The 23,948-nt window shown below is 40.0% G+C and overlaps 2 protein-coding genes across 3 annotated transcripts; both read left to right on the top strand.

Moving 5' to 3' along the window:
* Positions 1-12: 12 nt before the first annotated feature.
* LOC309706876 (kelch-like protein 10) lies at positions 13-3,155 on the top strand (the record flags this gene model as incomplete). Its single annotated transcript, XM_082533852.1, has 4 exons — positions 13-502; positions 961-1,572; positions 2,072-2,221; positions 2,802-3,155. The coding sequence occupies exons 1-4, from the start codon at positions 53-55 to the stop codon at positions 3,153-3,155; spliced, it is 1,566 nt and encodes a 521-aa protein (XP_082389978.1). The 5' UTR covers positions 13-52.
* A 2,348-nt stretch (positions 3,156-5,503) lies between these two features.
* appl1 (adaptor protein, phosphotyrosine interaction, PH domain and leucine zipper containing 1) lies at positions 5,504-22,886 on the top strand. Of its 2 annotated transcripts, XM_082534286.1 has the most exons (23): positions 5,504-5,715; positions 7,111-7,209; positions 7,311-7,370; positions 9,409-9,480; positions 9,627-9,714; positions 9,977-10,018; positions 12,731-12,789; positions 13,505-13,651; positions 14,732-14,814; positions 14,908-15,069; positions 15,283-15,471; positions 15,581-15,623; positions 15,696-15,752; positions 16,171-16,262; positions 16,533-16,712; positions 17,039-17,091; positions 17,449-17,623; positions 17,808-17,844; positions 17,945-18,085; positions 18,170-18,220; positions 18,302-18,391; positions 18,970-19,105; positions 19,279-22,886. In XM_082534286.1, exons 1-23 carry the CDS (start codon positions 5,662-5,664, stop codon positions 19,284-19,286), a joined length of 2,118 nt encoding a protein of 705 aa, XP_082390412.1. In that variant the 5' UTR covers positions 5,504-5,661; the 3' UTR covers positions 19,287-22,886. The 2 variants fall into 2 exon arrangements, with proteins under 2 accessions (XP_082390412.1, XP_082390411.1); XM_082534285.1 differs by having other exon boundaries at positions 18,970-22,886.
* The last annotated feature ends 1,062 nt before the right edge of the window (positions 22,887-23,948 follow it).

Genomic DNA, 23,948 nt, shown 5'->3' with positions numbered 1-23,948 from the left:
TAAATCCCACAGCACTCTCTTCACTGGAGCCTGGGCCACTCCGGAGAAGTGGATGTACACCATCCCCGGCGTGTCATCTGAGATGATGGCCGTCATCATCAATTACGCCTACACCAAATCTGTTCCTCTGACAGAGGATAACGTGGTGCCCATTTTAGCAGCTGCAGACCAGTTCTTGGTCCCGGGGATAATTCAGGCCTGCTGCTTCTTTCTGGAGGAACAGCTGTCTCCGGAGAACTGCATTGGCATCTGGAAGTTGGTGAACTTCTACTACTGCCCTGAACTGAGGAAAAAGGCCTTCTTCTACATCCTGCATCACTTTGAAGAAATCATCGGGACCACAGAGGAGCTGCTTGATTTCTCTGAGCAGCAGCTAGCCGCTGTACTTGAGAGCGATCACCTCAACGTGAAATGTGAAAACAGAGCATTTGAAGTCATCCTCTTGTGGATTGACCATATGCCTGACCAAAGACAAGGAAGTATCTCTGTGCTGCTGCCCAAGGTAACTTAACCACAAATCAACTGTAGCTGTAGTCAGCTTAATAAAACATGTAGTCCAGGCACCATAACTGGCCTGGTGACTTCATGTAATACCAGATAGTACCACATGATCGTAAAGTAAGTCAGCATAAAATGGGGTTACAGTTAAAAAGAAATGTCAAATGTTATAACAGCAGAATATTATATCTGAAAACATATCAACACATATGTTAAATTGCTCCCCACTAGTGGTTTAATTTGAATTACAATCTGTTTAGTCAGCAATTGGATCATTTTGTGTGAAAATCAGTGTGATTCCACAACGCACTTGTATTTTTTTTTACACTTAAAGGAAATTTTTTTTTAGAGGAGTGACTTTTTTTCATTGAGGTCATTATGAGATCACATTAGGCTACATGTGACTTAGTTAAAAATTAGCCTGACACCTTTGCCTTAACCCCTCATTCTTTATTTATCCAGGTACGTCTCACCTTGATGACCTCTGAATACTTCCAAAACAGCGTCATGAACAATGCCATGATAAAGAACAATGCTAAATGCATGTCCATCATCAATGAAGTAGTGGAGGTGTTTCAAGCTCGTGGTCTCAACAGACGTCCACAATTCATTTACAGTAGCTTGCTGAGCCGGCCACGTCTGCCTTCTTCCATCTTATTGGTCACTGGAGGCAAAAATCGCTCCACTGCACGATGCAGCTATGAGGCATATGATTACCGAACCAACAGCTGGGCCACTGTGGCCTGTGACATTCATCGTGCTCACCACGGAGCCGTTACGCTGGACGGCTTTGTCTACTTAATTGGTGGCTGCAACCGTGAAACTAACTTGAAAACTGTGCAAAGACTTGATCTCAGCAGCTCTACATGGCAACTTGTGACACCCATGTACAATGCCCGGTGCTATGTCAGCGTTGTTGTGCTGAATGGATGCATTTACGCCATGGGAGGCTTCAACGGACAAATTTCCCTGAGCAGTGTTGAGTGCTACAAGCCTGAGACTGACCAGTGGACCTTCGTGGCAAGAATGAATGCAAAGCGAGCTGCAGCCAGTGCCGCAGTTCTGCATGGAAAGGTAGGTGCAAGGAGACATGACTGAAAGCAGTGACCAAACTATGTTGTTTTCACTTCATTGTTCAGTCTAACAACATGTTTCTTTAAGCCAGACTATAGGAACAATTTAATGACTTTTCAGGCTCAGTGAATGGTGTAATATCATCCCAGAAGCAACCACTCCCATCAGAATAGAGATTTTTCTTTCATTTAGAGCACCATTCTATTGATTTGACACTTCTCTCCAAGGTGGACCCAAACAAAGCCACTATTAAAGAGATAACATACGCCCTTAAACTGTTTTCCAATTATTTTTCCTTGAATTTGTAACCTCTCTCTGTATGTCCTGTAAAAATGCAGTAATTGTTGATATTCCATTTCGTTTTCCGCTATTAGATAATATATCTTTATTCCTGAACCTGCCTACCAAACTCTGACTAGCTCTTCATGGATAATTAGCTACTTTCCCTTTCAGATGCTTCCTTTTACCGCAGGTTAATTTCTCTTAATCCTTTCTACAGGTTTATATCTGTGGGGGTTTCTATCAAACTTATAGCCTCCCTACAGCTGAATGCTACAATCCAGACACCAACGTGTGGACCACAATTGCTCCCATGATGTGCAGCCGAAGAGGCCTAGGAGTTATTGCTTACAAAAACCAGATATATGCAGTAAGTGTACCACAGTAATTTTATTGTACTCTAGAGTAACTTTGCAAGATTCACAGTTTAAAATAATTGTTATTTCTCTTAAACTGAGCCTCCGCACAGCTCCCAGTGCATTGCTTAGTAGTTAATGTAGATTGCATACATAAAATCATGAACTGTGCATAGCCAAACACTTACACAAGCTGAAAGAAACATACCACCATGAATCCGACTTTAGCATTATAGGGCATAGATTGCATGACATAAATCATCCACAGTCCCCCCACGGTAGTTGTCAAATCTAAAAACTATCCTGGTGCTTTGTTGTCTGTTGCATGTCTTCTTCTTCCTTTACTTCATGTTCCTTTCTCAGGAGCTTCATTTAGACTCTGGTCACTGGGGTTATGTCATTTAAAGTGCTGAAGGTTAGAACGTGAATACAGAGAAGTCATTCAGACTTACTAACAAATTTTTCCTAGTGGCCACTAGCAGCATTGCAGTGAGGAAAAAAATGTCCGAAAGAGTTGTATTTCATAGTTTTTTTTTATTCAGTGGTACTTCTTTCTTCTGAAACTATGAACTCATGCCACTCTCCCACTCCCAGGTTGGTGGCACCATTAATGGGTACACCCCACTGCGTATTGTTGAGGCCTACAACACTATCACCAACAGATGGCGCGTCCTGCCATTTATGCATCACCCTCGCAGCCACTTTGGAATTGAAGTTGTGAATGACCAGCTCTTTGTGGTCGGAGGATATAATGGCTATCACCCTACGTGTTCTGTGGAGCGCTACGATGGGGAGGCTGGTTGGTGGTACAGGACCTCGGACTTTGCGGAGTCCCGCAGTGGCCTGAGCTGCTGCGTGCTACATGGATTCTACAGCTTGGCGGAGAATTTGTTCCCTCGTGGTCCCCTAATGCTGCCTAATGTGGATGAGGAAGGTGGAACCTTCTGACTTCAGCTTGCCTGTTATCATAGTAGCATTTTAATTAATTAATAATAAAAGTTTTTTTTTCATTATTATTACTTTATCTCTATATTTTTATGTTTTATGTGTATTGTATTATAGTATGATTTTGGTCAGATTTATATTAATATCATGGATAAGTATACATACATACAGTATATATATAAGGAGAAAGTGGGATAGTGAGGGAGCTGAAGAAAGTAGGCAGGACTACTGGGAGGCTGGTTATACAGCAAAAAGAGAAATAGCAAATGCACCTCTACCTCTAAAGCAGGGGTCTCAAACTTAAATGAGCTGTGGGCCAATGCTGGCACTGTCATCTCATTGGAGGGCCACTTTAGTACAAAAGAAACAAACAAGAAAATACCCACAAATATTTCCAAAAATGTAGTGTTTTGTTTGTTTGTTTTATATTTCAAATATTGTATAACAAGACAAAAATACAAACATGAGCAAAATTTTTTTTTCCTCACTCTTAACTAACTGAAGCCTTTCATTGAACTACCAAATAAACAAATTGCTACTCTCTTTCCTCTTTGCTATAATTTTGTTTGCATATAACAAAATAAAAATGCAGACATAAGTGTACAAATTAGTTTTTGGCTACTAGTTAAAATTGTTTAACTCTCTCACTGAACTAACACAGCCAATCCCTCAACATGTTTGTACTCTCTGCTCATATTGCCTTTATATTAAATAATTATTTGCTTTCTAAATAACTTATTTTAACATGCCAATCAAAACACTAAAACAAATCCTCCCTAACAAAAAAGTTACTTCAAGGGCCAAACTGCATTATATTTCTTCACTTCAATATATGGGCTGCAAATAGAGGTGACGTGGGACACAAGTGGTGACACCCCTGCTCTAAAGGTTTATAGTAAGTGAAATCTGAGGCTGGACACTGAGGAAGGAGAAATAACTTGTATTGATTGGCTAGGAAGTGAAATCAAGCTGGAAAGGATTAATCAAGAATAGAATGGAAATGTACTACAAGTGAAGAGAATGTGTTGAGAGGATGGAAGGAGTACTCTGAGGACCTGATAAATGAAGAAAACGAGAGGGAGGAGAGGACGTGTTGGCTGAAAGTTAGTGGATCGGGAATTGCAGAGGATTAGTGAGGAGGTGAGGAGCTATGAAGAGAATGAAGAGTGCAAAGATTGGTCCAGATGACTGCTGAGGTAGCGTGATGTCTAGCTCTGAGGCCACTGATGTTTGCAATGGTGATCACAGTGGTCAACAGAAGATGTAGGTAGGAGTCTCCCTGGACTATGAGGTTTGCAGATGTCATTCTGAGAGTATGGAGAGGTTGGAAGAGAGCCTGGAGCAGTGGAGACAGACTACATGAGTATGAATGAGAGGGAGAAAGGTTTAACAGTGAGGCCACAAGGACCAGAAGTAGTGAAGTTGGATAAGTCTAAATATCTGGGGTCAACTGTCCATAGTATGGAGACTGCACATAAGAGGTGAAGAAGACAAGCATGGAGTAGGTGGAGACAAGTGTCTGGGGTGATTTGTGGCAGAAAGATAGCATCAAAAGTGAATGGTTTGAAGGTAATAAGACCTGCGATGATGTACGGTTTGGAGATGGTGGCACTGACAAAAAAACAGGAGGAGGACCTGCAGGTGTTAAGATTTTCATTGGGGGTGAACAGGATGGACATGCTTAGGAATGAGTATTGTATGAGAGGGACAACGCAGAGTGTTTTGGAAACAAAGTTAGAGATGCAAGGCTAAGAGAGTTTTGATATGTGCAGCGGAGGGACAGTGGATATATTGGACAAAGGATGTTGAATACAGAGGTGCCAGGCTGGAGGAAAGGAGAAGGAGCACAGAGAAGATTCATGGATGTAGTTATGGAGGACCTGCAGAAGGTTGAAGATGTCCAGGATAGGATCAGATGGAGGCAGATGATCCACAGTAGCAACCGCTAAAAAAAAGCAGCTAAAAGAAGATTTATTATTCTGCTCATCATCATTATCATCATCATCATCATCATTTCTCAACAAACAATTATATTTGTAAACATGGTCATTTTATATGGTTTGTGGTAATAATTTTGGAAAGTTGAACATTTCAAAATTTAAATATCTGTTACAAAAATACTATTCGTAAAAAACGCGTTTTTAAAATATTGTACAAAATGTGGCGTCAGTAAATTTCTGAATAAGATTAAAAAATATTTCAACAGGAAACTCGCCGAAGTAGTTGCCATTACGGCTCTAACGTGTACGCGCTATCCCTGTATCACTGAACTGATGGTTAGAGCCAAAATGGCGAATATTCCTTTAAAAAATAAGCCAATCACATTGGCTTCATTTTCTTCTATCCAATCCAAAACCCCGTAGAGGGCGTGGCATGTGGAACCGGGAGGAGCTGTTTTGGGGTGTTGTGAATCCGTGTAGCCCAGAAATCCTGAGTGGGAGTTGTCGGACCGATTTGTTGTGTGTTTGTCTTGCGTTTCTCAGAGATTATCAACACGCCTGCAGCAGCTATGCCCGGGATAGAGAAGCTACCGATAGAGGAGACGCTGGAGGACAGCCCGCAGGTAACAGCTCTACTCCCCGAGGGCTTCAGCTAAAAGCTAATTCTAGCCACGTCTATAGCTAGGCTAACTGTCTTTGTAGACTGTTTGCCAACATCCATCGGAATGGTGCTAATCGCTAACGGCACAGCTAACCACAGCTTCTCAAGCGGGATACTTCAGCTATGCAGTGGGATCATAAACTGACTGCTTTATGGATCAGGTGATGGAAGCTTTCGCCAAGCTGCCAGATCCTAAAATGTCAGAGTTAGTGCTGGTTTGCACATAAATTAACGGTTAACCTGCAACTTCCGTAGCCACTAAGCTAATCATTCCTCCCTCTTCCCCAGTAATGGTTATCTGGTCAAACACCAGTGTTGTATTTCTGTTGGTGTCACACCGTGCCCAAAGCTTCAACCGCACTGCTGCAGATGGACAGAAAAACAACTCGAGCAGTGATGTTGTTTCCTGAAAATTTTAGGAATAACACCTGCTGTGACATCACGGATTGAGGTGTGGTCAAAGTGTATAAACTTACTTGGTTTGAAGCTGCACATACCCAGGATTTACTTACGTTAACTGTCAGAATAATCTGGGTATCAGCTCTCAAAGCACAGGGACATTCTTGCTGCTCTCAAGCACAAAAATCATTTGCAAGAGCGAAAAGAATTTGCATAACCGTTTTTTCAACCCTGAAAATGTAATGTGGCTATCTCATGTTTCTAAGAAATTATAAGAGCATTAAAATAAGGGAAACTAATTTTGACAAATGCCTGTACTCTGATGGACTGAAACTCAGACATATTCATAATACGAAGATAAAGTTTTGCATGACCTTATTAGATATGTTAAAGTTATAGAGTAGAAAAAAATCAGCTGACTCTATCAGGGTCGGGTGGGAACTTTTCAAGCTGGTATGACTCTGGAGTCTTTGCAAAATCTTTTAGTCTATATAACTAATGATTTATGCTTCATCCACTCCAGTCTCTTATTAACTCTCTCGGTGTACATTAGGCGTCAGCTCTGTTATATTTGTAATTTAACAGTGGGAGCTGGAGAGAAACCAGGTTACCGCAGCAGTAAAATCTGATTTACAGCAAGGTGAAATACATTCAGGATAATCACACAACAGGTTGCAACCATTCAGCTTTCAGGAAAACAGCCTGAGAGTGTGATTTATTTCTCACAGTGAGTAATGCCTTGAAAAAGACAGGGACCAGCAGGATGTTAAGACACACCTTGAGAGCAGCAGTAGTGCGTGCAGGTGTTTGATTTGCAGAAATGTATGCGGGTGAAGTTTTTGGCACTCGCATAGGAAATTTTCTGGGGGCAAGTAAGCTGAGTATGGTTTCACAAACGGATCATGTAGTTAAATCAGCTGCATGATGTTTGTTTGTTTTTGATGGTTTTTGTTTGCAGACACGGTCTCTGCTGGGAGTTTTTGAGGAGGACACTGCAGCCATCTCCAACTACTGCACACAACTGTATCAGGCCATGCAGAGGATTTATGATGCACAGGTACACACACATACACTCACTCACAAAAACACAAAATCAATAATGTGCTGCTGTTTGGATAGTGTGTGTCCAGCTCTTAGTGCTGCGGATTTGTCTTCCAGAATGAGCTGAGTGCTGCAACACACCTGACCTCCAGACTGCTGAAAGAATATGACAAACAGGTAGGAAATGCCATATTTGTCCCAACCACAGCACAAGTGTACACACTCAAACACTAGATTATTTTATTATTTTTATTATTATTACAAAGAAGTGCTGGACACTAAATATCTGAAAGCTTCACAAATGAATCACCCTTGAACCAACTGAGATCTCTCTGTGGACATTAAGCTTAGGATCAGGATTTTTTCATAGCCAGCCGGCAATATATAAATGACTAACTTTGTGTTGTGCATGGATTGTTTCACACATTCCCTTGGGGGAAGTTTGACTTGGCTGAGATACCTCACTATTAACTTCTAACTTGGCTAAACTTCATCAATCCTGTTTTATAATAATACATTTTATTTGTGAGCGCCTTTTTAAAACCCAAACTCACCATACAAAGCATAGAAGACAACTGGTAGTAAGGATAAAAATCAGCATTAGACAATGATTGGAGTTAGGGCTGTTCGATATAACGATATACATCGGATGACGATAAAAAAACGTCTATCGTTTCATTTCGTGGTGTCACAAAATAAACTGTTTAAGGCAATATTTTTTCATCGTTTTGATGGTCACTGTAGTGGCTATATTAATTTCTTAAAGTTCTCTCTTTCTCTTATATTTAATATAACCACACTACGGACGGACAAGCGCCTGTTTTTATGCGTTGTCGTTAGCAACAACGACGGTAACAGCATCGCGTGTCCGCTTGTTTATGTTCCACATAAACCTTTCACAATAAAGCTCAAGATCCTGTTGAGACTTTTCAAAATAAACTGAATCACGTGAAAGAGCAGATTATTTACGGATGAGAAGTAAAAAAGAGCCACCAGGTGCTAAAAAATAAACCTTAGACTCAAACGTCAGAACAGGCTTTTCCCCGCAGCACGCCGTGTAATAAATACTCACAAAGAAAACGGCGGCCTTTACAACTTATGTCTAAAAATGTATCGTTTCATGCATCGGTTAAAACACTCGACTCCAGCTACATGATGCGCAGCTGGAAACACTTCCCGCAAGACGAGCTGCCCGAGATTCACAGAATTTACAGAAAATGTTACATTTTTGTGATTTATATCGTTATCGGACGATATCAGGATATGAGATTTTGGTCATATCGCACAGCCCTAATTGGAGTCACTTCTCTGGAGAATCGTTTGGGAGTTGAAAGAATTTGGACTGTTTTTAGTTCCCAGCGGTGCCTCACTATTTGACTGATTTTTGGAAATTAAGGAGGATTCATGCAATTCAAAATACTCCAGAAGCTGTCTGGCCCACTGCTACAGGCCATTCGATCCTTATACAACCGTTGCAAGAGCTTGGTCCGCATAGCCAGCAATAAGTCAGACTCATTCCTGGTGGGCGTTGGACTCTGCCAGGGCTACCCTTTGTCACTGATTCTTTTCATAATTTTTATGGACAGAATTTCTAGGTTGTAGGCAAGTGGCGAAAGGCTTCCACTTGGGCGGTCTCAGAATCTCGTCTCTTGAGTTGAGTTGAGTTTTCTAAAAGTTTTCTTAATTCTGCCATAGTTTCACTTGTGAGATTTCTTTTAAGCTACCCCCATTTCCCTAAGAATGCTCTGCTTTTTTGGAAGTCACTGCTCTGAAAAACATTTTTGGAGCCAGCTTTAAGTGGTCAATTGGGAGAACTGCAGGTTTTGGCACTGCTTGGTGTGGCTTCCCAGTCTTATCACACAAGCCACAGGCCTTGCTGTTATAACAGCCTATCTTCGTTATACCAATAGACCCTTAAAAAAGGGCAATAAAATACTAAATGTCAGCCTTGTAATACCATCCATTATACTTATCACCCTAACCGTAATACTGTAACAACGAGCCTCTTATCTGTTACTTCACACACATCTGCCTTTACCACACCTCTGTGAAATTTAGTCTGGCCATTCCCGTCTTCTAGAAACAGCTTTGGATCAGCATTATTCAGATTTTTTCTTTACCATAATAGAAAATATTAGCGGTTTTAATAACATCCAGAAATCTATGTGTTAATCTCAGCTGTGTAATGTTTCCTTATTGTTGCTGTTGTTTGCAGCGTTTTCCTCTCGGGGGTGATGATGAGGTGATGAGTTCTACTCTGCAACAGTTTGCAAAAGTCATAGATGAAGTGAGTTAGGTTTGCATGTTTTGATGTCCCAAACAGGCAAATTTGGTGCAAAATAAAAAGAATAAGAAAAACTTGTGTTATATTTGTGTTTGTTCATCTGATTCATGGTTAGGATTTTAACTTCCTCCTTCTCTTCCTCTTTCTAGCTCAGCTCCTGTCATGCTGTCTTGTCCACACAACTTGCTGATGCCATGATGTTCCCCATCACTCAGTTTAAAGAGCGAGACCTGAAGGGTAGAAAACACTTTAAGCTCTTTCACCCAGTTTTGAAACTGTTTTAGAGACGTTAATAATGTATAATGACAATTTTCAGTTTACTAGTTTGCCATCAACAGTGACACATAATGTAAATTATTTTCTGCATTGCTATGTTAGTTGTTTACTTTCAATATTAATATTTAATATTTATGGTAGTAGAATTAATCTGAAGCAGCAGCTCTTGCTACATAAACAGATGCACTTTGCTCTCTAATGTGAGTTTTTTTTGTCTCTCCAGAGATCCTTACTCTTAAAGAAGTCTTCCAAATAGCCAGTGATGGTAAGCTGTACCTCATAAACTACAGTCAGTGCACTTTATCAGAGGTGGGACCAAGTCATTGTTTTGCAAGTCTCAAGTAAGTCTCAAGTCTTTATCCTCAAGTCTCAAGTCAAGTCTCAAGTAATGTCAGGCAAGTCAGAGTCGAGTCTCAAGTCACTGGTGTAAAAGTCCGAGTCAAGTCACAAGTCTGAAATTTTGAATTTCAAGTCCTTTCGAGTCTTTAAAAAAAAAAAAACAACGAAAAAATAATGTTGCAGTTATATGCTAAATGTAAATATTAGACCATGTAATTTTAAAATCTGTGTTTTTCTCAACACATGACAAAATAGTGAACTTAGAAAATATACACAAATTGTGAAATTGCACCTCTTTAAAATGCAGCTCAATTAAACCTAGCTCCAAGAATAATTTTCACCGACAGTTCTGAGATAAGCTGCATGTTATTCTTGGATGCGGTTGTAGGACCGGCTTTAAAACCACATGACAAAAATATCATACACATTAAAAAAAACTGTATCACCAACGTAGCCTGGACAACATTTGCTAGTTAGATGAAGTCAGCTATCTCATCTTAGCATATTTATATGCATATTTATAATCATACGGTTCTTGGAGTGAGTGCATACACTCATGAAGTTTAGTAACTTCAGGTCACTGCAACAAGCCCAGGTACAGTTTACCGACGGATGGGTGCAGGACCTTGAAATGCACCGTGTAGAACGAAAGACCATCGTACGTATCATAAGTTTACCAGTCTCACAAATCGTCATCATAAATACACATTCGTTAACCGTTTATTAATAGGACCTTTGAGCTCAACGGTAATTAATTAGTAGTGGAAATAATTTCTGGTAGCATCACAGAAATGTAGCAGTGACAATAATATTGTATGCTGTAATCGTACTGGGCAATTAGTGATACAAAACAACTGTTTTATCCTGTGAATAAAAGTATATGTTTTTGTCAATGTACCATAATAACAGAAGCGAAACGCAATATTGTGTCAGGACAATTCACTATTTATGCACAATAAATACAATAAACAAAGGAGCATAGCGCGACAATTTCTGTTCAGCGCCAGACTTGCTTGTAACCTATATCACCAATTATGTTAAGAAAAATGACGTATTAACTACTAAAAAACTCTGACCTTCGTGTAAATGCTTGGAGCAGACTAACCTGTGAGCTGGAGTGTTCTGGGACGTTATATTTGATCTTTGAATGGCTGCAATCCAGGCCATCCGTCGCGTCTTTGTTACTTCGGAAACATGGCTCGAACAATTTCTCTTCAACGACGTAATCCGATAACAACCGATCTCTTTACCCGTCGGCTTCCCGTGGCTGTCATTGACATTTTTGTGTTTCTTTTTATCGCTGTGATTTCAATTGAAAGCCTGCGTGCGCTAGTACCTCTTGCCACGAGTTCCCAGAATCCTTTGCGGTTCTACCCGTGAATGACGTCACATTTTCAATCTCTATAATATGCGTGTTAAATTTTATATTTGGGGTAAAATATCAAGTCTTTTCAAGTAAACCGGTTCAAGTCCAATTCAAGTCCCAAGTCATTGGTGTAAAAGTCCAAGTCAAGTCACAAGTCTTAGAACATTTTTTCAAGTCAAGTCTAAAGTCATAAAATTAATGACTCGAGTCTGACTCGAGTCCAAGTCATGTGACTCGAGTCCACACCTCTGCACTTTATTGCCTACACATTACGCTTGCATTGCACCTCCAGTCATGAAAGCCCTTCCCATGAAGCCTCTGGCAGTTTTTGTGCTGATATTAATAACAAAGACGTTTGGGATCTCTGCAGAGTGATGGGGACTTTTACGTGCTCTACCTTTTAGCACATGCCGACCTCGCTCTGTAACTTTATGTGGTCTGCCACATTGTGACGAATTTGCTGTGGTTTAAACACTTCCTGTTTGTAATAATACCACTTACAGCTGATAATAGCATATCTAGGACGGAAGAAATTTCATAAATTGACTTGTTGCCAAGATGGCTCCTATTAAACTGCTATGCTCAAATGCAGTGAGCTCTTTAGAATGACCCATTCTTTCACGAATGTTTATAAAGACAGTTTGATTTTATACATCTGTGGAAATTGGACAGAAAATTCCTGAATTCAAACATTTAGAGGTGTGGTTCAGTACTTTTATACTACATATACTTTATGTCTAGATAAATCACACATGTGCAATATAAAGCCATCTGTTTCTGACCCGCGGTGTTTGAAAATTAGCGTAAGAGGCAGTATAATTCTTGGGCAGTCACTGTAGTGAGACTTTACTGCTGTTTAATTCAGGCAATACAGCAGTTCATATCATACAGTTAACAAGACTTATATAAATGTTCATTTAACATTTAGTACTTTCATTTAACCTTTAACCATGTTTCCATTTGATCTTGGCAGCATGGCCCTCTGGAGGGGAAAAAAGTTGAACTCTGTATATCACAGTGCTTTCATCTCAGCTTTCATTTAAATCTTTTGTGATCTAGTAAATACTTAACTTTAGATCTTAAATTTTAGGCCCATATATAAAAGAAAAATTATTGAAATGGTAGAAATAGAAGCTAAATTACTTGCAATTGTGAAATTTAGTTTGTTTAGGTATTTTTAGTGTGCATTTCAGGCAGTTTCAAGTTTTCTAACTATTAAGAGGGCAAGATATATTTTACTATTAAAAATCTTTTCTGTGTCTCTGTGTGCAGATCATGACGTGGCGATTAACAGATACAGTCGCTTATCCAAAAGGAGGGAGAACGACAAGGTAACAGCTTTTAGGTTTACCATTCATGACTTCATACCTCAAACTATACATTGACTTTCGTGGTAATGGTTTTATTTTACATGTCCGTAAATGGTAAATCATAGTCTGGAAAGTTTTCTATTTAACTGTAAAAACATCCACAGTTAGATGGATAGAAGCTTAGCAGCTTTGTTTAGATTGGTTGGCTGAGCTGATAAGAAGAAGCTGCTTTTATGATTTAAATACAGCTGCAGGAGTCTGTGGATAATTTTCATATTTTGCATGTTCAGCACACTCATTGTGCTTTGTCAAAAAGACATATTAGTATGAACTTGGAACTGAAAGACCTAAATGCTTCCTCTGTTTTCCCTCAAACTTCCAAATCACTGAAGTTTATTCATTAAATTAGTAATTTTTGGTCATACCAGCAAATCTGTCATTTTTGGTCTCTATTTTGGTTTCTATAAAAATAATTTTACAGAATCTGCTATATTTAAAAAAATAACAGCAAAAACTCCTCAGTAGTATTTTTTTAATTAAAGTTACAGGAAGTGATGACTGTGTGGAAATGCAGCTGCAATGATAGATGGGGTTGGGTTGTTTTAAAAAGTCTCTCATCAAGTTTCACATTCCTCAAAGCAGCAGCTTCCTAGATGATTATCAAGACCAAATGATATTATGCGAGTGGATAATGTTATCTGGCTTTTTACTGAAATAAGAGTCTCGTGTGTTGCAGTTACGGGCGGAGGTGGTGGAGGATGTCTACACCTCCCGCAAGAAACAACACCAGACAATGATGCACTACTTCTGCTCACTGAACACTCTGCAGTACAAGAAGAAGACAGCTCTGCTGGAGCCACTGCTGGGATACATGCAGGCACAGGTGTGCACGCCTTTACTGCAGAGTAATTCAGTTCACATATATAAACTTCAGGAAAATCAGGCTCAGGAAGGGGCAGCCATCTGCTGCAACCGGTTGGGGGTGATGAGAGAGAGATGGGACTAGTGCACCTCAAAAATCCAACATTAGGTCTTAACCAAACGTTAACTGGATTCCATATCTGACTCAGGTCCGAAATTCTTTTCCCCCACGAAAAGCCAGAACAGTGTGAAATACACATCAAATCTTTAACTTGGCAAAATGTTAATCCCCCTGCTTGATTCTGGGAATTTTGGAAACAGCTTTGAAATTCTTTGGTAATCCTGCAAAACAATTCTGACAGACATTTTAAGCCTGACTGCTGAACTTTTATGTGAAGAAATGAAGTTTGATTTCATTGAAGTTTTTGCACTATCAGTGCAGGCACACAGTTTCATGTCAGGTGATATTCACACACACATGCGCATTAGTGGTGACACATTGTAATCAGGCTTGAATAGGGGAGGACCTGTAGCAACAAAGGTCAAGTAGTCTAAGACACGTGGGAAGCATCCAAGAATAGTTTATAACAAGAAAGAAACTCGATGGAAAACGCTGTGAGCTCAGAGAAGGATATGAAGGAAAATTTAAAGAAAAGGAAAAGATTGTGGTGCTCTTAGAGTCAGACTTTTTAATCTGATGGTTGATGTTGTTGATGTGGGTCTTAAACTAAAATGCCCCAAATATGGACTAAAAGAAAGTGCATTTTACGTGTGGTATAGGTACTCATTTTGTTTCCTTAACTTTCACGAAGAATGGTTCAGTGTATCCTTTGCTAAAGGAGGTAACAAAGGAAGCACTAAGGAGTGAGCTCTTATTGTGACGACCACACACACACTTCCAGGTAACTTCACTCAGTTAGGAATTCTGAAAACTGATGTCATCCACAGCCAGTGAATGAGGGCAAGAACAAACATGGTTTGCCTTTACTGCCAGAAGGGGGAGACAGAGTTTCTGCAAAGGAGATTTAATACCAAAACAGTGTGAAATCACATTTATTTGAAGTCAGCTCTGAAGTGACCAACCTGTTTTTGTTCTCCTCAGATCAGTTTCTTTAAGCTGGGGTCAGAAAATCTCACCCAGCAGTGGGAAGAGTTCCTGGGAACTATAGGAACCAGTGTCCAGAAGTAAGAACTCCTTCATCCCCAAACTGTTAATTAATTGTGGAGACAGGAAGATTTTAGCAATGAGTGACAATGAACATGTGAATGTATGTATAGTGTACGCCGGGAAATGGAGGAGGAGGTGGGGCAGATGCAACAGACCATCCAGGAGATGGAGAGGGCTTGTGACGCCCTTTATGCACCATGTGACCCCGACCCCGCCCACTCACCTGTGAGTCGCAACCTGACCAGGAAGCAGGGCTACCTGTACATCCGGAAGTAAGCCACAGGACGACTTCAGTGTTTTATTTCTTAGTGAGCTTTAATCCTGTTTCACCCACAGACCCAGAACAGTTTTTACATTGTGCATCTCTTATTGGGGTGACTGTAGCTCAGGAGGTAGAGGGGGTCATCTGCTAATTGGAAGGTTGGTGGTTTGATCCCTGACTGTAAACACTGTGAAATCCTTTTTGTGTCTTTGCTGTCTCACAGTAAGACTGGGCTAGTGTCATCATCCTGGGAGCGACAGTACTTCTTTACACAGGGTGGAAACCTGATGCAACAGGGCCGGGGAGAGGTGGCGGGCGGGCTGGTCACAGACCTTGACAACTCCTCCGTCATGGCAGTTGACTGTGATGACCGCCGATTCTGCTTTCAGGTCACTTCCTTTGATGGGAAAAAGTGAGAGGTCCTTTTTTATAGTTCTCTTCTCATATGTGCTCCGCCCCGCCCCTTTTTTTGTAATTCTTAGGTCAAAATAAAAATCATTTTCTTCTCTTTATTATGTCAGAGTGGTGACGCTGCAGGCGGAGAGCAGGAAGGAATGCGAGGAGGTAAAATACTCTAACTTTATGAAGCCTCCTTTGAGTTTGCTGCTGTTTTCTGATGTTGTCTCTCTCCACTAGTGGATCTCCACCATCAACAACATCTCAAGGAGGATCTACCTGAGTGAAAATGCAGAGGTTTGTGTCTGCTTCCTTCTTCTATCGACCTTCATGTTGCTTACCGTTCACTGTTGTATACCTTTGGCAGCTATTTTAGTTGTAGTCTAGCCAGGGAAGTATGTGTTGTAAAATATCAGCATCAATATTGTGAGATGGTGCAGAAGACCTTAAACTCTTTGCATGGGAAATTATAGATTTTCTGAGGAAACTACTTTGATTTGACTATTTGGCACAAGGTACTGGTAATGAAGATCTGATCTAATATCTGTCTTCCCACAAGGTTTTTGTAATTGTGCGACAGTACGCCAGTGCACAATTTCTAGACTTCAAGCAGGCTTCAGTAATAAATCACAGCAGCATGGCACGTACAGAAGCAAAAACCTCTCTATTAGAAACCAGATGATCTCAGTAATTCCTAGTTACTTCTTGTTGGCAGGAGCTTGCAGCCAGAGTGAACCAATCCGCTCTTGAAGCCGTGACACCATCACCGTCCTTTCAGCAGAGACACGAGAGCATGAGACCAACCAGGTAGGAGTGTGTGTGGGTGAGTGGGTTGTCAAACTAGTTTGAGTTTTAGACTGGGTATTTCTACCTGTCCTCTCTGTTTGGGGGTTCCGATTTTTTCAAAATTAGGTTTAGGTGAGAGTAATGATTACCAACACCCTCACAACCTGCTGTCGGCTTCCATTATTTATTGAAGTAGGGCCGCAGGTGGTCCAGATTTCATTATGGAGCCCTGTCATCATCCTCTTTCTCTCCCTCCCTCTCTCGCTCTCTCTCTCTTTGTCTCCCATCCAGTAAGGGGCGAACGGGTCGAGCGAGCAGCATCAGCTCTGTGGGCTCCGAGCCATCGCCCGCTCTTTCTGTGCTCTCACTGGATGCACTGGTTGCCCCAGAAACACCCATCCAGTTTGACATAATTTCCCCCGTCAGTGAGGAGAACTCAGGACAAAGCAAAACAGCACCGCAGTCCAGCAGGTACGTGTCTGTCAGGGAAAATGATGAATCACTGTTTAAATTTCCAGCATGTGTTTCACAAACTAGCCGGCATCATAACGAGGCGATACCGCCTGACTGCGCAGCACCATCTGCTCAGATTTGAAGGTTCTGTGCTGCATGTGCTGCAGACAGTGCTTGTGAACATTAGAGTTCAAGCAGCTCTGCCTATATCTACTGTTTACATGGTCTGTGAAGCATGCAATGACAGAACAAAAAGCAAGCTAACTAAACTAATAATGTGAAGACAGATATATCTGAAGCTATGAAAATATGACTGTTTTGTGTGTTTATGTGCTTCTCTGCAGGAGAAGTAATCCATTTGGGGAGTCAGGAGAGAGCACAGCAGAAGACAGTGAAGGTACTCGTGTCTGTCTGTCTCGACTATTTTATCAATGTTTATTTATTTATTTACGTACGTCTTTATCTTCTAAATGACATTTATGACTATGCAGAGGTCATGTTAATGTTATAACTGGGATTCTGGATAATAACTCATGTAGAAAAAAGGTTTAAACTGCGTATTTATTTAGATTATAATGGGTTTTATTATTTCCATTATTATCCATAATTACAACCAGTTTAAAATAATTTAAAGTGATTTAATTATTAAAAAAGTACATTTAAACCACCAAAGAATCAGCTTTTACACAACTCGAGTGGAACCACAGCCATACATGAAGTATGTTTTGTTTTTTCTGGTTTTTGTGCTGCGTAGACTCGATCCTCCACCAGCTCTTTATCGTTCGCTTCCTGGGCTCCATGGAGGTGAAGACTGCCGAGTCAGTGGATGTCATCTCTGAGACCATGAGGCAGATCCTGGCTGCCAGAGCCATCCACAACATCTTCAGGATGACCGAGTCCCACCTGCTGGTCACCTGCGACTGCCTCAAGTAGGAACTGCAGTGATCATTATGAGCGTGTTGGATGAAGCCGATGTTTGTTGTGTGACTAACTTCTTTTTGCAAAGCAAGCATGAGCCACGGGAACCACATTCAAGAAAAGATAAAATAAAATGCCAGCTTGAAAAAAATTGCAATTATCCTCTTATATTAAAATAGGTCTTTTATTTTTCAGGCTAATTGATCCTCAGACACAAGTGACGCGACTCAGGGTACGGTGACCGCAGTTTCTCCAGTTTTGTCTTGTTTCTAAGATTTGAGTTGTGTCACTTTTGTCTTTGCTAACTGGCATCCTGCTGTGTCTCGCTGCAGTTCCCTCTCTCCACTGTGGTGCAGTGTTTGTCCCATCAGGACAACAAGAGGCTGTTTGGTTTTGTTCTGCAGTCGGCAAGCGGGCGGAGCGACAGCCGAGCCATGTGCTACATCTTTGAATCCAACAACGATGGAGAGAAGGTTGTGTGTCCGTTTATCTGTTTGGCTGGCGGTGTAACACATCCTTCTTACTGTCTGATCGTCTGTCTTCTTCATGCTTTTCAGATCTGTGACAGCATCGGTCTGGCCAAGCAGATCGCCTTGCACTCGGAGATGGTAAAGACTGTAACCGGGGGTCATTCATGTGTTGCTGTGGATGTTTACGCTTGTTTTCTTATTGTTGCTCTTGTGATGCAGGACCGTAAAGCGGTGGAGAAGAAAAAGGAGGAGGATAAGGCCAAAGAGAAACAGAAGGAGGAACTGAGCAAGCAAAGACAGATCGAGAAGGTGATTTTTTTTTTACCTTTCAACACAAACCTTGCACTATTCCCGTGTTATAACGAATGTGCAGAGTATGCCGAGCAGCCAGGGGGTGTTTTTAGTCTGTAATACAATGTAAACATGGCCTATGACCCCATCATCACCACTTTAATTGAATAGTCTGTGAGTTTGTTGGACTTTGGGGTTCATCACTTAAAGACATTTTTGCTTTGTCTGACTTAAATGAATGAAAACATTATGTTTTACACTGCTGTGCAAAAATCTCAGCCACCATTTTTTTTCTTTTGTAGTTTGCATCCATGGAGCCAATTTTAACTCTTTACCCCTCGGTGTTACCCTTCAAGTGGTTCTTTTGTATTGGTCGTCAAACCACATAAATTTGTCATTAAGGGTACTGTGGCGGTTGTCAGATGTCATCTTTATAGTTCACTGTGCTTTTTTTGAAGGTCTTTCAAGTCTTTTTCCACACATTCTTAGTCCAGGTCTTACACTCGCCCCATTAAAAGCTCCATCTGCCACCAAATGCTGAAAACAACACCACGCGCAAGAAAAAGTTCACTCTTCTTCTCTTGACTGACTTTCAGGATCTGGAGGAGCAGAGCCGCTTGATCGCTGCATCAAGTCGCCCGGCCAACCCGCCTGGCTCTGACGGACAGTTCCTAGTGCTTAGCAACAGCCAGTCAGAGGACAGTGACGCTGGAGAGGAGGGGAAGAAGAAGGGTGAGTCTGAAGCTTAACGACACTCAGAGGATGCATGTTTTACCTCCCAGGCGAGTCCCAGCTGGTAAAATCGAGACCACAGCTCAGGAATCAGAGGAGGGGAACACCACTCGCCCACCTATCCGCCCGCCCGGACTGCCTGGAACTGAAAAACATGTGCTTCCTCTGTGCAGGACTCTGAAGCTTGTGATGGAGGCCTGTCACTCTAAAATGGAGGATATATCTAACGCACCCTCACTGTAAAAGGGAGGGAAGTAGGTGAGGAAACGCCTCATCCAGGACTCGTGTTTTATTCTGTGTTTAAAAAAACAAAAACAAACAAAGGAAAAAAAAATGCTGCTTTTATACCGGCTCCACTTTCAAGAAGAGACATGAATATAGATTAACCTCTAAGTTTCTGTTTTTATGTTTATTTTATAAGAAGAGCTAACAAAAATATGGAAGACGTAAAACAAAATGTGAGAAGAATATTGAACCTGGGTCTGTCGGTACCGGCTCTTGCATGAGTGCACTTTGAGAGGAAGTGATGGTTTTTTTACCCGTGATGAAGGTCCCAGAGGGCAACAGGACACCTCATCCACTTTCTCCATCAGTGTTGTTGATTTAAAAAAAAAGAAAAAGAAAAAAAGAAAGAGGTCAGCTGATGATCTGAAACACAAACAGAAGATAGAAAGAGAGCCTGAGTCTTATTTTGAAAAGGTCATTTAAGGATTCCTTCCTTCCTTCCTTCCTTCCTTCCACTGGCTTCATTTCAGCACATCACAGTAGGTCTTCACTGATTAGTCAATTAATTGATAAATAGAAAATTAATTTTTAGTAACTGCTAACCAGCTGTTTTTCCAACACCGTGTTCAATTTATTAATATTGTTAGATGTTATTTAGCTGCAGAAAAATGTGGCTCGATTGTTCAGACACTGTTTAGACCAGGGGTGGAAAACGTATATTCTTTATAACGTTAAGTATATTTTTCTTTTTATGGAAACAGACATATGTAAACAACAGTTAGACCCTTAATGCTAATCAATTGACAGTAATGTTAATATAACTGTTAAGTAAAGTTTAAATCAACCCACTAAAGGGACATCTTACAGTCCACTGCAGCTCCATGTTTTTAATCTTGGACTTGAGTTGTGATTCACGGTTCAGAATCATCTTTATTTCTCTTATGCTGGACCTGGATTAAGCGTTTCACTGTAGCTATTGGTTTCTTTTTCTGGCATGCCTCACCTATAGATATATTCAAAGCTACACTTTAATGAGAATAATGGTCAGTTTTGGTCTGTTTTGGGGTTTTTTGGTGTATTTTTCCCACAAATATCACTTTAATCTTACTTAGTTACCTTGCATATTCCTCCTACAGTGGTTTAATCCTCCACTGACAGGGCCTGCCTCACTCTTTCAGAAACCATTAACAAAAGCCAGCTTTCTTCTGATTGGCTGCACTTTGGAAACAGAAAGTTTGAATAGCAGATAATAGATAATAATTATAATAGATTAACTTTAGAGATGCGGAACTCAAAACCTCCCGATTAAAAATTCAAATTTCGTAAGCCATCCAGTGGGCCGATTCAGCCCCTTAGATTATATGTTTGACACCCCTGGTATAGACCAAATGCAAAAATGAAAAATATTTGGCCTTAAGTGTGCTTGAGCTTTTACTGATAGTACCTGAAAGCAGCAGCTGAATGAAAGGTTCAAAGGGAAAAATTCATCCTGTAAGTTTTCAGACTTTCTTGTCTTTGCATGATTTGGTCTTTGCTCGCTGACAGTGAAGATTGCTGCTTTGAGCACCACAAAGTGAGTTCACATTAGTTACATTATAGTCAAGAAATGACGGATTATACACCAAAATGATCTATTTGATAAATGGCACTACAGGATAGAAGAAAAACGTGTACGTTTGACTTGACCACTGCCTTTAAAGATAAAAAGTCAGCATACGTTCAACTACCTGCACTCACTTTGTGCTTATATTTGATGGTTGAAAGTTTGAAGGATGGTGGGTTTTGTTTGATTTGTTTTGCTTTTTTAGTTTTTGTATTCAGACACCTTTGGATTTGACTCCCTGACATTAGAGACCTATGTTGTGATTGTTACCTGCTGAGAAAATTTAGACCACTTAAATTACACCTGTCGTTTTACTTATCATGAATACAACTTAACTTTTGTTCCTTTTGGTTCAAAGCTGAGCTCCAGATGGATCTAAGGTCTACTTCATCGACTTTCAGGTGCCAATATTAAAGGAAAAATCCACCTTTATTTTTATTTTCAAGTCTTGGTCTTGGACTAATTAAAGAAGCCACAAATTTCAGTTTACTTAAAGAGTCTGTAAGATTCTGTAAGGGTCTGTAGAACGAAGGTAAAAATTTTCATGGCTTCATTAAATATGAAGAAGTTATTTTAACTTAAAAAAAAAAATCAGCTGAGTGTGAGGAAGTCAGCTGGGAGCTAAGTTTACATGGTGACTCGTGATGACGTTAACACGGCCACATGAACTCATCGTACTGGTTACTAAAGGTATCTGCTTAAGATAGAGGAAGTGCTAAATCCACAGTCCTCAACAGCATGAATAAATTTGTTTTGTGCACTAAAAAGACTTCATCTTTGGAGGATGCCCATTTGAATCTTAACATGCAGGAACCTCGTATTTGCTCGTGTTAAATATTGGAGTGTACTTTTGTACAGATTTTACAGCAAAAACACAACCAGTATGAACATAAATATGAAAATTTGATTTAAACCAGAAAAAAAAATTCTATTTAAAACAGACTTGGAAAAATTCTGAATTTAGATTTTTTTTTTTTCTTGGGTATTTATTAGTGAAGCCATAATCATGCCATAATCAGTCCAGTATTCCAGCATTTCAAGCTGTTCGTATGCAGTGTTTGTATGTGTGTGTTAGCGTGCTGTAAGGGTCGGAGCCCATGTAAATGAAAGCAGAGTTTGCATGACAGTAACACTTGTTAATGAGCTCTCGTACCAATTAACCGTGAAGATTTAAGGCCACCTCAGTGAGCCAAAGATGCTTTTCTCTCCTCTCTCGGGGCTGTTCCGGGTGTGAATTGCTGGTCTGACATTTGCAAAGTTGGAGGTCTGTTAAAATAAATAAATAAATAAAAGGGAGAAAAGCACAAATTTCCCTCAAGTTCCCTCAAACTGAAAGGAGAACATGGCTTTCTGTGTTCATAAAAGAAAAACACTAGACTTTAAGCTCCTCTGATACAGTGTTGAAAAACCAATAACCACCTGTGTGTCATAAAAAACAGACTCCATCTTCTTTCACATTGCCTGCTGAGTCCGTTTCTTCTAATGTCTTAATATTTACCAGGCATGCATATGTGGGTCGTTGTTTGGGGCCTTTTATGTTCATCGCACATTTATTCATTAACTTGCATTTCATTTCCAGAGTGATTCACGATGATTATTTGTGGGGGGGTTTAAGTTTCATGTTCTTCATGTAGGGATGAAAGAGGCCACAGACACACCTCTCCGTTTGTGGGAGGTTAAAGTAGTGGAGATGTTTCTAAAAAGCCGAAATCAACAGTTACTGAAGATGATTTTATTTTTATTTTAGTTTTTTGGGACACGTGGGGGTGAGATGTTGCTTTCTTGTTTTTGCTGTAACCAAGTGAAAGGCTCGTGTTGACAGAGCTGCACTTTACAGACGAAGTAAACACGACAGGATCGCTGATGTTGAGCTGTAAATATGTTTCAGTGATTGATGTTCCCATGTCATGATTAAAAAAGGCTTTACGGTGATAATAAAGCACTAACTCCATCCGCCTGACTCAGTCTGCTCTTGTTTTTCACTTCAAGCAAAACTTCACCAGCAGCACGAGCTTCAGACAAACATAGAGTGAAAGGAACATTTAGACAAAGATTAAAAGGATTTGTCAGTTTTATTTATGTTTGTGCCGGCTATGACACAGTGGTGGTGCGGTGAGCTAGACCAAATGTATTTAATCTGTATTTTATTTGTGTAATGGCCAGCAGGGGGCAGCTGTTCTACAGGTCTATGAGCTGGCTTATTGGCAGTTTCCTGAAGAATTATGGGCTCAATAACTTCATTCAAGTCCTAGTTAATAAAACATGAAGCTCATTTAGTAAATTTTAGTCATTATATTGGTATACCTTTTTAACAAAACAAAACCATTATCTCTACGTAAGGTGGATCTGCAAATTGTTTTGCATTTTCATATGAAAAAATAGTTTTATACTAGTGATGATATTTAATGATGATAGTTTTCTGTCACATGATTTACATATTATTGTAGAAAATGATACTTTATGTAATACTGCAGTGTAAAAAAGCTTAATATATAAATAAAGCTACTTTTTTCCAATTTGGAAAAAAGTAGCTGTGTTAAATGAAAATATCACACTCTGAAATGGGTTGGAGCACAGTAAAATAAAATTATGTGAAATGCAAATTAAAATAAAAGAGCAGTGGAAAGTGGACAGATGATTTTTTTTTTAATTCTTAATTAAAATGTCATATAATGATTGATAAAGGACAGAAGTATCTTTGTAAATAATAGGATTCAGGTGATTTGATTAAGTCAGACTTATTGTTTGACAAAGTGTGTACTGCTTAATTGCTATAATAACCTGAACTAAAAAGTTGAAACTGTGGGCATATACACCACGTTGCACATTCAAACCAACAATAGCTAAAGTGCTTTAAAGACGAGGAAATTTATTTTCCTCGTCTAAAAAGAAACAAATACAAGAAAAGCTGGAAGGTATGTTTTTACTGTTTGGTTTTTTTTTTACTGTGATTTTTACTTTTGTCCTATGAACAAAAGTAAAAATCACAGACATTTTATGATCATTAAAATGTGT

Source organism: Aulonocara stuartgranti (genome assembly GCF_965226115.1).
Source record: "Aulonocara stuartgranti genome assembly, chromosome: 5".
NCBI lineage: Eukaryota > Metazoa > Chordata > Actinopteri > Cichliformes > Cichlidae > Aulonocara > Aulonocara stuartgranti.
The sequence above is the reverse complement of the archived record's forward strand: the minus strand, read 5'-3'. Positions and strand labels throughout refer to the sequence as shown.

Bases quoted from the DNA above. Each gene is read 5' to 3' on its own strand.
- appl1 (XM_082534285.1), top strand. From the start codon at position 5,662: ATGCCCGGGATAGAGAAGCTACCGATAGAGGAGACGCTGGAGGACAGC. The intron at 12,790-13,504 runs GTAACAGCTTTT...CGTGTGTTGCAG, and splicing joins AAAGGAGGGAGAACGACAAG to TTACGGGCGGAGGTGGTGGA. The intron at 15,624-15,695 runs GTAAAATACTCT...TCTCTCCACTAG, and splicing joins GCAGGAAGGAATGCGAGGAG to TGGATCTCCACCATCAACAA.